The sequence below is a fragment of the Callorhinus ursinus genome, unplaced genomic scaffold, assembly GCF_003265705.2.
Source record: "Callorhinus ursinus isolate GAN/ISIS: 27379988/994484 unplaced genomic scaffold, GSC_fseal_2.0 scaffold18, whole genome shotgun sequence".
Taxonomy (NCBI): domain Eukaryota; kingdom Metazoa; phylum Chordata; class Mammalia; order Carnivora; family Otariidae; genus Callorhinus; species Callorhinus ursinus.
Genome location: NW_027397080.1, coordinates 7,524,389 through 7,537,414, shown reverse-complemented (window position 1 = coordinate 7,537,414; position 13,026 = coordinate 7,524,389). Strand labels below are relative to the sequence as shown.

Genomic DNA, 13,026 nt, shown 5'->3' with positions numbered 1-13,026 from the left:
ACCCTGGGAGGTAGGACCCATTTTGTAGATAAGGAAGGTTGAGGTGCAGATGGACTAAGATCGAGCAGTCAGGGGTATACAGAACTGGGATCTGACCCTGCACGGGCCTCACCTTAGATGCCAGGCTCTTTTCACTCTCCTTTGTTACCTCGAGCAGTTGTGTATCGAGCTGGAGGATGTAGAAGGAGGAGGAGAAGGAGAACAAGAAGATGAGACACTGGTCAGCCCTGAGGCCTGGGTGTCCTACCTGGCGAGACGGAGCAAGACACCGACCACTGTGAGTGAACCAAACCGCAGTTGCTGGGTTCTGACCAGTACAGGGGGTTTGGGGAAGGATGTGGGGTGTGGGTGGGTTTGGCTTGATAACCGGGATGGGCTTCCTGGGGGTGGAATGCCCTGGAAGCTGAATGGAGGTGAGGGAAGGGCCTTGTTGCCGTGTGAACAAAAGCCGGGAAGATGCTAATCTGGCTTGGGTGTGGGGAGGTGAGTCGGGGTGGGGTAGTCAGGATGGTTGTGTTGGAATCAGGGGATCAGGGTGGAGAGCGTGGTGCCAAGAGAGAATCCTGGGCCGCGACGCAGGTGCCTGGTTCTTGCCCTTGCTCTGCCACTGCTGACTAGCTGTGTGATCTTGGGCAAATCCCTTTCCCTCTCTGGGCCTTCGATTTTCTTTCTATAAAACAATGGACTTGAACTAGAGGGCCCCTAAAGACCCTTGTAGGGTCCCGTGAAGAGAGAAGGTGACTATAAAATCCAGAAGGCTTTGACTGTGAGGACTTGGCATTAGAGTCATCATGAAATATTAGTCTAAAAGGCCCCCAGGAATCATCTTCTAGATCATCTTACTTCAGCCTTAAAGGAGTTTTTGAGGTGAGGGGAAGGGAGGTGGGAGGGGGTATAGAAAGAGCAGGGCCTGGATGGTGTGTAGAGGACACCATGAAGTCTGGTGTTATTCCAGAATCAATACCAATGTGTAGCAGACAAGGAGGTAAGGGATCAAACGGGAGCCGGAGATGAGGCCAGACCTTGGAGGACCAGGGGACTTCCATTCCATCCTCTGGGTAATGGGGAGCCATGGAAGGGTTGGGAGGGACATGCTCAGAGGGGCCACTTTGACAGATCATGTGGACAGCTTTGATGATGTATTTGATAGGGGCTGGGAGTGGGTACAGACAGGCCTGGGGGGGGAGTGCCGGGAGGGCAGTTAGTGCGCCGTGGGTCTGCTCAGGGAGAGATGGTGGCGGTCTGAGGCACGGGACAGAGTGGGTATGTTATGGACAGCATCTGTTCAGGGGGAACCAGGACGTGGAGGAGATAGGATTTGCTGATTGCTTGCATGTGAGGAGTGAGGAAGAAGGAGAGTCAAGGGCCCCCAGGGTTCCTGGCTTGGTGGTCCTCACTGACTGAGACAGGAAACACTGCGGGCGGGAGGCGGGGGGATAGATCTCTGGAGAGAGAAAATGAGTGAATTCAGTTTTGGATTTGGTGAGTTTGAAAAGTCAGTGTAATGGCTTTGTCATTCATTCGATTACTGATTTCTTCATTCATTCTTTCTTGAGCATTCACTATGTGCCAGGCATGACGAGATGCTGCTTCCTGGCAGCCTGGAGGGGCATTCAGAAAGTTCTCCCTGATGCTGAACCTCGGTCTGCTGGACTTCGACCCACTGGTCTCCTTCTGCCCTTCGGGGCTTCACAGGCCTCTGCCCACCTTCGGAGAGTAGAGGCTGGTGGTCCTGGCTCCCTGTGTTGCCCCTGGCTCAGGGAATATGGGGCTGTGGACAGAACGTGGATTTAGAAAGTTGTAAAGAAATGGATTTCAGGCCCGAGTGCCTTTTTGTATGATCTCAGCTGTTGAGTGGGTTTAATAAAACCTCTCTTACAGCATTGGTGTGCTGGAGTGGGTTCTGGCTGCTTCCACAACCGACCGAGGGCATCTCTTCTCAACTCAATGGTCAGTACCATCCCATGGGTAGCTCCAAGTTGGCGGCGGTGGGAGTATTTACACCCCAGAAATGGGCAAATGCTATAAACCAGGTCTCTGTTTCTTCCAGCCTGCTGGTTGGGAAATATTTACCAGCCTCCCACTGTTTATGGACTCCTGGGGAGGATGCTGGGTGTTGAGCATCTGGTGCATGGCTCCCATGTAGGCACGTCTGCTCCGCATACAGTAGGAGCCTCATAAGTGTGACTACCTTCTCCTTAGCCATCTCTCCTGTGTGGGAAAAATTATTGTTTCATTCACTCGGAGCAACAACTCCCCTTCAGCCGGGGACCGTTCCCTCTCTTTTCTCAAACGACACGGTTCCAGGGGCAGCTACCCTCTACTTTCTCCTTGGTCTCCACAGAGGGGTGGATGCCACAGGAGGATTGGGGAGTCTTATGAATCTGGATTTGAATCTTGGCTCTGCCCTCTCCTGCTCGCTGTGTAATGACCTTGGGCGAGTTATTTAATCGCTCTGAACCTCAATTAAGTCACCTGTAAACTGAGGACGGACATGCCTCCCTCATTAAGTTGTTGTGGAGATGAAATGAGGTAATGGGTGTGTGGGTGCACAAGGACCTGGCAGCGAGGCAGCTGTTTCAGTGGGAGCTTGACCCACGCTGGTTTCCTTCCCTGAGAAGTCCGGTGCGGGCTCGGACTGGGGGGCGGGGGGAGCTGCTCTGACAGCGTCGGGGGGAGGCGAGGGAAGGGAGGGAGGAATTGGGGCTGCATCCTTGGGAATGTTATTTCCTGGTGGAACATGTAGGCCGGGAGAGGCTGTAGGACCCTCTAAATGTATTCCGAGTGCAGCAGAGGGGAACTCTCCGGGCCGTGGTTCACGCACCTGCAGATCTGCAGATAAACGCCTACCAGCCGCTCGGCTCGTGGGTTTCTGGGGCGGCGGTGGCAGCCTGGGCCACACTGATTTACCACCCCAGCCCCAAGCAGATTAAATCACCCAGAGTCATTTGAATTGTACCCGGCCTTGTCACACAAATCTTAGAAACTGCTGTCTGGCAAGAAAACTTTCTCTGTACTTTTGGGAGGAAGTCTAAGAGCTCTAGAAATTGAGGGGAAGTGGGAAAAAGGAGGTGGTGCCAGGAGGATTTCTGCATCTTTGGGCTGGGCCTCAGTTGGCCGTTGGAGGAGGGCTTGTCGGGGGTGTGTGTGTGTGAGAGAGAGAGAGAAAGAGAGAGCACGAGCTTACTGCAGTGGCGTTTGGGGTAACATCATCTCTGGCTGTGTGACATAGGGCAAGCCACTTAACCTCTCTGAGTCTCAGAGGATCGTTGTGAAGGTTGAAAGGGCTACCTTGTATAAAGTGTTTTGTAGACTTTATTAATCAGTTCTGTGATTACTAATTGGGAGGAATAGACAATGACTCTATAAATAAATGCTATATGGCCGTGCTTACCGTGTGTTGAGCAGAGAATATGGACTGTGGGAGCTAAAAGGGAGTGGACACATTATCAGAACTCTGGGACTTGACTTGGGCCTTAAAGGAAGCCTGAGTCCTGGGAGAGTCATGCGGAAGAGGTTGTAGGGCAGTTGAGGTCATCAACAGCCAACCCATCTCCAATGGTGTCTGTGGCTCTGGAGAGGAGTCCTGGTAGGCAATGAAGATAATCCTTCCCCCCTAGACCCATTTTTGGCACATGGGTTGGTTCTAAACCAATCAACATGCAGTCACGGGGATTGGTTTAGATTGGCCCAGTGAGACGAAGGTCAGAATTTTTGTTAGATGACTAGAGAAAGACATCCAATCTCTCTGGATTTGAATGAGGTAGCTTGTGGATCTAATCCCTGGCAGGCATCTGGTGACTGGGAACACAACCGGAGACTACTGTAAACATATGGAGGGGGGAAGAGCCTGAAACATCACAGAAAGATGTTGTTCCAGCCCTGATCAAACTGTGCCTGAAGCCTGTTGCATCTGGACTGTCGTATTAAGTGAGCTGCTAAATCCACTTTATTAAACCCATTTAGATTTTAGTTTTGGGGCGCCTGGGTGGCTCAGTTGGTTAAGCGACTACCTTCGGCTCAGGTCATGATCCTGGAGTCCTGGGATCGAGTCCCACATCGGGCTTCCTGCTCGGCAGGGAGTCTACTTCTCCCTCTGACCCTCTTCCCTCTCGTGCTCTCTATCTCTCATTCTCTCTCTCTCAAATAAATAAATAAAATCTTAAAAAAAAGATTTTAATTTTGTATTACTTGTGACTAAGTGCTGATATAGGGATCTGAGTGGAGAGTGAGGACCTGCTTGGTATGAGGCAGCCATTAGGGAGGAGAACATCTAGGCTGGAGTAAAGGGTTGGGAGGGGTGTGTGATGGGCGGGGGTGGTATTAGGCTACAGGAAGTAAGGCTGGAAGAAAGTTTGGAGTTGAATAATGGAAGATCTCAGACACAGGTTTAGAATTTGGACCTTCATTCTGTAGGCAGTGGGGGATAATTGAAGACTTGTGAGCAGGGGAGGGTGTGGTAGAGTGGTATGAGCCCAGTGGTATTGGGGAAGGTCAACCTAAGAGTGGGATATAGGTGGGACTGGAAGGAGAAGTTGGGGGCTAAGACTTAAAACATGATAATTTACGGATACTGCACATAGCGTGTGGATTATCTCACTTAGTCCTTACAACAACTCTCCCTCCCGGTTTTTTTTTAATTTCAATAATCTCGAATAACTTAAGATTGTCTGGTTGCTAAATGACAGTCAGGACCTGAACACAGGTCATCTGACTTCAAAGCCTGTACCCTTGTTCATCCCGTTTGTGATGACATGGATGACAAATTAATACGGGCTGGATGAGGGTAGTGGTCACAGGAGTAGAAAGGATGCACAGGAGACATTGGGCTGGTGAAACCCTAGATATATTCTTCTTAAAGTTAGAAACTAGACCATGGCAGCTGTTGTTATCAGTATTTTTAAAAACACTTTTCCTAAAGTGCTAAGCATTATAATTAGACAAGAAATGAAAAAGATACATATTGGAAGAGGAGAGCAAATAATCATAGTTTGCAGATAAGATGATTATTTATCTGGAAAACCCAAGATAATTTCCTGAAAACAATCAGAGAAAATAAAGTTTAGTAAAATGGCCAGTAATAAAACAATATACAAAAACCAATAGCTTTTCTCTTTACAAAATGACTACCTGGAAGGTAAAATAAAAGGCCTCGTCCACACTGTCGAGAAGAAAATAATTACACAAAATGCCTGGAAATAAGCTTTTTAAGAAATGTGTAGAATTTGCATGAAGAAAACCAGAAAACCCTCCTGAGGGGTACAAAAGAGACTTGCATAAATATCCCTAGTTCTTGGGTGAAAAGATTTAATGCTATGAGTCTGTCCATGCTTAAGTGAATGTACAAAATTAAGATAATCCAATCAATACCCCAACAGGATTTTTAAAAATTTGACAAAAATAATTATGAAGCTAATCTGGAAGAGTAAAAAAGTAGAGTAGTTAAGGGAAATTCTTGAAAAGAAAAATGATGAATATTTACCCTCTCAAATATTAAAATGTTTTATAAAGGGACAATAATTAAACTTCTTATGTAAGCATAGATAGCTCACTGGGACAGAATAGAGAGTTTGGAAAAGATCCAAGTATTTAAGGGAATTTTGTGTATAATAAAATGGCATTTCTATCGAGTTGGGAAAATATGGGCTATTTTATAAATGGTGTTGGCATGGGCTAGCCATTACAACACAAGCTCGTTTTCTATCTTACTCCAATAAGACCAAGCCATGGAGACTACAGAGTCTTCATATATACAAATGAATAAATACAAATGACTATTTTGGTCATCTTAAGGTGGGAACTTTCCTTCTAAGCATGATGGGATATCCAGAAATCATAAAAGAGAAGATTGATACATTTGAATATATGAAGATTAAAAATTTAAGTACCAGAAAGACCACTAAAAGAAAAGCGAGGAAAGGGCAAGCATATACGAGAGATAATTGTTTAATCTGATCTCAAATGTGCGAAGAACTCTTACCACTCATTAAGAAAAAGATAAATATCTCAACAGAAAAATGGGCAAAAGACACGAACAGGCAATTCACAAAGAAAATAATTACAAATGACAAAAAAAAAAACCCTCAAGAAAATACTCATTTACTTTCACTAATAATTTAAGCAAAGACAGTAAAAATGAGTGTCTTTTGCCATCTGTTGATTTGACCAAACATCGAAACCCGGGGCTGGAGAGGGTGTGGGCAGACAAGCTGGGGCACTGTTGAGAAGTACATTGTTGTACATTTGTGGAAGGGCAGAGCGACACAATTGGACATAGTATACTCTTATGCAGCAATATCATTTGTAGGATTTTATCCTAAGGAGATAATTGCAAAAAATAAGCAACGAGATATGCACATGGATATTTACCACAGTATTGTTTATGAGAGTAAAATCTTGACAACATTCTAAAGGATCAATAGAGACCCAGCTAAATAAAGTATGATACATATATACAATGGAATACTATGAAGTAATTAAAATAATTTTGCAGAGCTCTATTTATTGACATAGAAAGATGTCTATGACATATTGTTGAGAGAGAAAAGCAGGTGTCAGTGAGAACAGTATGTATAATACAATCCCTCATCTATAAATTATATACATAGATCTCTATGTGTAGATATGCATAGAGATATGTCTGGAAGGCTGTTCACCAAAATGCTGGAGTGGTTATATCTGGGTGATAGGATTTTGAGTGATTTTTACTTTCTTTTTCATGCTTTTAAGTATTGGTTTGATTTTTTTTTACACTAACAATACATCATGTTCGTCAGTCAGAATAAATAATAAGGCTATTTTTTATTTTGGAAATTAGATAAATATTAAATAAGAAGACTCAGCACGTGGTGGTTTAATGGATGCCGATAAGGAATCAAGACGCAAGCCAGGAATTTGGTCCGGGAGCCTGGGAGGATTATGCATTGCGGAAAATCCAGAGTGGGAGTCAGTCCTGGAGGAGAGAGGAGGTGCTGGGTTTTTTCAGATCTTTGGCTTGTGGCGGTGGCCTGTAGGCAGCAGGGCTGATCCTAGGGGCACATGTGAGGGGCACAGGGGGCTTTTCCCAAGGACCAAGCTGTGGGTGAGATCTCAGAGGGAGGGCATGTGTCGGCAGGAGCAGGAGGCTGGAAATCGGGCCGTGGAACATGGCACATGTATGAGATGGGAGAAGAGCTGCATGAATTGTCAGCAGGGCGAGGAACCACCAGGGACATAGATCGCCTTGGAATTCCACGGGGCGGCGGTGAATTTCCAGAGAAAGGTCAACCATATCTAATGCTGCAGAGGCATTCACACCAGGGAGAGGGTACAGGACTTGACAAATAGGAGTCTGTTGGTGACCTTGGAGGGAGCCATTTGGGTGGTGGAACGGGGCCACGCGTGGGCATGTATGGGAGCTGGGTGTTTGTTATGGGAGAAAGGAGGGTTGTAGCCTGCGGGGAGTAGATTTGAGGGAAAGGGACTGAGCTTTGTTGGGGGATGGCATTAACTGGCGTGGGGGCCACCCTGACCGCTCCCCAACACTAGCGGGCATCACTAACCAGTCTACAGAACCTGAGGAAGTTTCGACACCTTGTTCCCAACAGCCAGGCCAGGGAGCCACTAGAATCTATTGGACTGGGCCAGTGAGATGAGCCTCTTTTCCGTGCCTGGGCTTGAACACATACTTGAAGGATGATGAGAAGGCAGGCATGGACGGAGTGATTAAAGGTAGAGACGGGAGGCCCGGTGGAGCCAGGGCCCCCCGCTGCAGGTGTGGACTACGGCCTTGGCCCCGCAGGACTTCCGGGTCTGGAGCCCGGGAGGTTTGGAGTGCTCGGTCGGTGGGTCTGCGGGGATTAGATGCTGGGACAAATGTATGCTTTGGGTGATGGTGTGAAAAAGCCGAACCGTGTGGGAATTACTAGTTGGTGCCCAGATATTTTGGGGGCTCACCATGGCTTACCATCTTGTTGTCCGGGGAAGGCACAGCAGGAACACCTGGCATATAGGAAGTCTGCCTATGGGCTCCAAATGTGGGGTCTGAGAGCAGAATAAGGAGCTGAGGTTCAGTCGTGGCTTGTTAGGGGGGGAAGAGTTTCAGGGATGACGCTCAGTGGGATTCAGCTGCCCATCCTCCCAATGGTGTTTTGAGCACATCCGTGGGAAAGCGGGGTCTTGGATAGTGAAGGCAAAGGCTCTTCTGGACAGTCGGTGGCCAGAGCTTGTCTGGAGCTGTGGAGGGACACGGGCATATGGCAGAGTTCACTTACAGCAGGGGACCAGAGTGGGGAGAGGCCCAGGCATTGTGCCCGATGGAGGAGAAATGTTGAAGCTCAGGCCAAGGAATTAAATGTTTGCTTTTAACGTGCCGAAGCCGTGTTTCCTAAAATGTGCTCTTTAGAACCCTGGTTTCTAGAAACCCTGGTTTCTGTGAGGTTGTTTCACAGAAAAGGCTTCTGTGAGCAAATGCATTCACCCTCAGCTCAGTGTGTGTGAGCACAGTAAAGGCTCAGGCAAGTCCTTTTTTTTTTTTTTTTTTTAACTTTATTTATTTATTTGAGAGGGAGAGGGAGAGGGAGGCTGAGCAGGGGGATGGGGCAGAGGGAGAAGCAGGCTCCCTGCCGAGCGGGGATCCTGATGCAGGACGCCGTCCCAGGACCCTGGGATCAGGACCTGAGCCCAAGGCAGATGCTTAACCGACTGAGCCACCCAGGCGCCCCATGGCTCAGGGAAGTCCCGCAGCAAGGAAACTGATGTAGAATTTCCCAACCACAGCAACTTTTCCAATTCAACACCCATTTACCTTCTGCAGGACTCGTGGCTGACCTGGGACAGATGGAGTGACATGTCCTGTGTGGTCCCAGGGACGATGTTTGGGCCAATTCAGGGATGTTGCAAAGAGGCAGATTTTGGCTCAGTTCAAGGAAGAACTTCGCAACAATTGCTGATATTTTAACCACGAAGGAGGCAAAAAAGGAGTTTCAGTCCCCGGAGGCCTCGAGCAGAATACGGACTTGCCGAGGATGCTGAAGAAGGGAGCCAGGCTCCAGGTGGGTGTCATCCTTGATTTCTGGGGGTCCATGAACCCTGAGAGAGGGGCTACCCAGAGGCAGTACTGCTCCCTTGGAGCCTGTCCCCTGGCTTGTATTGCTGTGTACTTGGCCCGAGAGTACTTGGGATGCGTGAAATGAGCAGTCTGTGAAGGTAAGATGCGAACACATAAATATCCTCATTAAGTCCCAAATACACATCCCAAACTTTACATAACCGGAGCAGCGGCTCTGGAGACGCCCACAGCCCTAATTGCTTTTCTGTACTAAGAGAATGTCCTCTCTCCAGCTCTGCTTATTCCATTCATCGAGGTAATTACTGGAGAGAGCCAGCTGTGGCAGACCGGCGGGCAGGCCAGGCCGGTTTGTAACACCACGGAGTGGGTGCCGCCACGAGGATGGGGTGCTGAGGGGCACTGGAACTTCTCTACTCTCTTCATGGGGAGCAGGGCCTGGGGACAGGAGGCCAGCCGCTCAGCACCTGTCCCCACCCCAATGGGCCCAGGCTGAGCTGCTGGGACAGGAGGCCTGACCTCCTGGGGACTTGACAAGCAAGGTCAGGGCGATAGGAAGGACCCAGGGCCACGGAAAAGGCCTGGGGATGGGAATGGGTGGAGGAAAATGCCTCTGTTGGCCAAACTGCTCAAGATGCCTTCTCTGAATCTTGTGCTGGGCTGGAACACTTGAGGCCCATCCGTCAGCCACGGCCCCTGCCCCTCGAGCTCACAGCCCCGGGGTGGGGAAGCAGCCTTGGGCAGGAAAAGGACTGGCATCCAGGCAAGTGTTCAGGACCGGGGGGTGGGGGGATGGGTGCTGAAGCTCGAGAGCCAGACTCTGTCTTAGAGAAAGGCATCAGAGAAGAGCTCCCGGAAGAAGAGACAATAGGATTGACCCAGAGAGGGAAGAGTCACCTGCATTTGGGGTGTCCCCTTCTGCAAAATGGGGCCAAGGTGACCGTGGCCTTCTAGGCCCCAAAATAACACCCAGTTTGTCCCCCAGCCTCTGGCTTCTGGTCACCATCCAGGAGTTGTGAAGACCCTCTTGAGACTCCTTCATGGAGCTCTCGCCGGGCGCTGGTCGGCCAGAGTGGGTGCCTTTGAACGGTTGGCTCGAGCCCCTCTTTGGAGGGGCGCCGGGGAGGGCTGTGGCCCAGGCGCGCTGCCCACCAGGCTTCCCGTGGGTGGCGGTGGCGGGTGTCACTTTTCTTCCCGGTCCTCTCCGCGCAGCCAGCTCCGTTCCCCCAGCCCCGAGTGGCGGCTCCTTGGGCCGGAAACAATGTGCTTTCTCCACGCCTGGGAGTGGAAGTCAGCAGTTTGGCACCGTCTGGCTGGCAGCCTCCACCGGCTTCCTTTGGCACTTTATTGGCAAAGGCGGTGACATTTCTTTCAGTTGGGTGGGTGGAGCTGTTATGCAGACTCCTGCTCTCCTCATTCGCCAGATGAATATTCATGACTCAGGCAATCTGTACCAGCCAGACTTTCCTGAGGGCGGCAGCTTTTCTTCTCTTCCTCTCTCTCTTTTTCTTTCTCCTTCTCTCCTTCCCAGCTCTTTGGAAAGCTGGAGTACGGCTATATTTAATTTACAAATACGGAGCTATTTAGCTTGCCTTTTGCGGGGCAGGCACTGGGGAGGAGGTGCTGGGGATGGGAACAGTGGTGGAAGCCTTTGGTCCCTGACCCTGGGCTTCTAGGTCCCTGTGTCCAGCACCTGGGCGCCAGATCCTGGGAAGCCTTATGGGTCTGGGGCTCCCTTTGAGCTTGGCCTCTTGGCGCCCTCGTGCCTGAAGCGGCAGCAGCTTTGTGCCACCTCGTTCCACACTGGCTGCTGAGGTCCACATGCAAATCGGAGGAAGCATGATGCTTTCCTCGCTCAAAGCATGGCAGGCCCCAACACTATAGCATTGCTCCCCCTGCTCCCCCCCCGCCCCCGCCATGCTCCCATGCTTGTCAAGGCCCTCCCGGACCCTGCTCGAAGCCCTAGACAAAAACCCAGAAGGCACCGGGGCATTGGTTAGTCATTGCTTTCCTAGAGAAAGAACCAATCCCTACTTGAGGTCCACTTCCCTGGGGATACACCTGCTCCCTTTCTAGGAAGGATGGCCACATAGCTTCTTTTGTCTCCTCCCATAGAGGCACCAGAAACTGGCAAAAAGGCTCAGAATTTCCAGAATTTGCCAGGGAATTTGGTCTTAGCAAGGATGTTCTCATGTATATCTTGTGTGTGTGTGTGTGTGTGTATGTAAATATTTACGCACAGCTTAAGTGAGTGTATGCCTACATCTATGTTCAAGTGTTTGAGTGTGTGTCTGTATGTGTAAGGGCGTGAATGTGTGTGTGGCAGGAAGTCTGGGAATGTCTGCATGTGCGAATGTGCCTCTCCAGTTAGAGCTGTGTGTGTATCTCTGTGGGTCTGGGGTGTCGTGTGTGAGGGTGCTCCTGGGGGGCAGAGGCTTGCGTGTGTGGTGTGTATGTGTGCATGTGCAAGTGAACTGTATGTGTGTGTACAAGTGTATGTGTGCATCTGAGAGTCTGGGAGCATGTGTTGTGTGTGTGTGTGTGTGTGTGAGAGAGAGAGAGAGAGAGAGAGAGAGAGAGGGTGTGATTCTCCCTGACCTCCATTCCCTTCCAAACCTCATGCTCTCTATCGAGGTGGAGGGAGACATCCCCCCCTTTGCAAGTGTTACAGATTCTATCCAAGGACGGGAACAGAAGGCTTCCCAGCACAGAGCGTCCTGAAATTACTTTATATTCCCCCCTCCTTGTTTCATCTAATCAAAATAGCAGCGTTAGGCTCACCCATTCTCCCTGCCCACCACTTAGCCCCAGGGGAGGGAGCGAAGCGGGCCATCTTGTCTGACCTCCTCTGTGAGCACCTTGCAGCCCCAAGCCAAGGAGCTGTCTTCCAAATCTCCTCGCTCCATGGCCCATGTTTCAGTGGCAAGAGCCAGCTGCCTCCCTGCCTGCCAGCAACCGCCAAGCTCTTCCAGAACCCACATCCAGGCTCAGCCTCATTTACAAATATGCAAATTTGCATCTTTTCTGGTATGCAAATGGAGACATGACAAATAGCTAATTAGGGTCAAAAGAAGCACTCTGAACCAATTAGTTGTAGGGTTGATTCCTTTCTGCTGGGAGGAGACTGGCCCCTCTTGCCCCCCTCCTTCCCTGGCTGCCCCAGGCCCACACCCTCTGGCCTGGCCTGTCTGGCTGGGGCCAGGGATGGTCAAAGAGCACTGAGACAGGAGTCAGTGATTGAATCCCACTCCCACTCTGGCTCTTAGCTGTGTGACTCTGGATGTACTCGCCGGAACTTCAGTGTCTCCCTCTGTGAAATAGAGCAACGGCAGTGACCTGTCCCTAACCCCCCACCCCAGTGTAGGTAGTGAGACCGGGGGCTGGCGGGGGGGGGGGGCGGCTAGGATGTCAATAGCCTTTGGAAACGGTACTAAAATTCCTCTGATAGGCACATCGCCTGTGTTCTTCCGAAGCATTCGGTCGCCCCATCCGCCCTCTGAATTAGATGAATTAGAGGTAGTGGCAGCATGGCAGTGAGCTTCATCCTGGCTGCCAACTCTGGCCAATTACGAACGTCTGCCTGGAGTGGTGCGTGGAAGAGGATTTCCAGGCCAAGTCGGATTCCCCAGAAGAGACTGTGATCGATTAATGATGTCTGCTGTGGGTGAGTGATTGGACTCCAGCAGCTCCTATGCTGTGTATTTACTGACGGGGAATGACCTGGAGTTTGCAGCAGGCACCTGGGTTCCCGGGCTGTCTGCTCCCTGCAGGAAGTGACTCCCCCTTCCAGAGCTCTGCTCCCTAGTGTAGCGCAGGGGCAATTCGACCGGTGTCTCAGAGCTGTTGTAAGGAAGAGACAAGAGAAGGTGAAGCAAAACCTCTCTTTCACCTGGGAGGTGATAGGAACCCTTGACACAGTCCGCGGGACAGGCACGTTGTCCCATTTCAGAGGTGGGGAGCCCGAGGCCTGCAGAAGGTGG

The 13,026-nt window shown here is 50.2% G+C and overlaps 1 protein-coding gene across 1 annotated transcript in view; it reads left to right on the top strand.

Annotated features, from left to right (window-relative positions):
• The window catches only part of LOC141374479 (uncharacterized), a 65,788-nt gene that overhangs the window by 50,648 nt on the left and 2,114 nt on the right, over positions 1-13,026 (top strand). The window contains exons 3-5 of the mRNA XM_073903581.1: positions 158-277; positions 8,795-9,032; positions 12,495-12,710. Of these exons, the coding sequence (XP_073759682.1) occupies positions 158-277; positions 8,795-8,938 (264 nt within the window). The 3' untranslated portion in view covers positions 8,939-9,032; positions 12,495-12,710. The remainder of the gene's footprint in view (positions 1-157; positions 278-8,794; positions 9,033-12,494; positions 12,711-13,026) is intronic.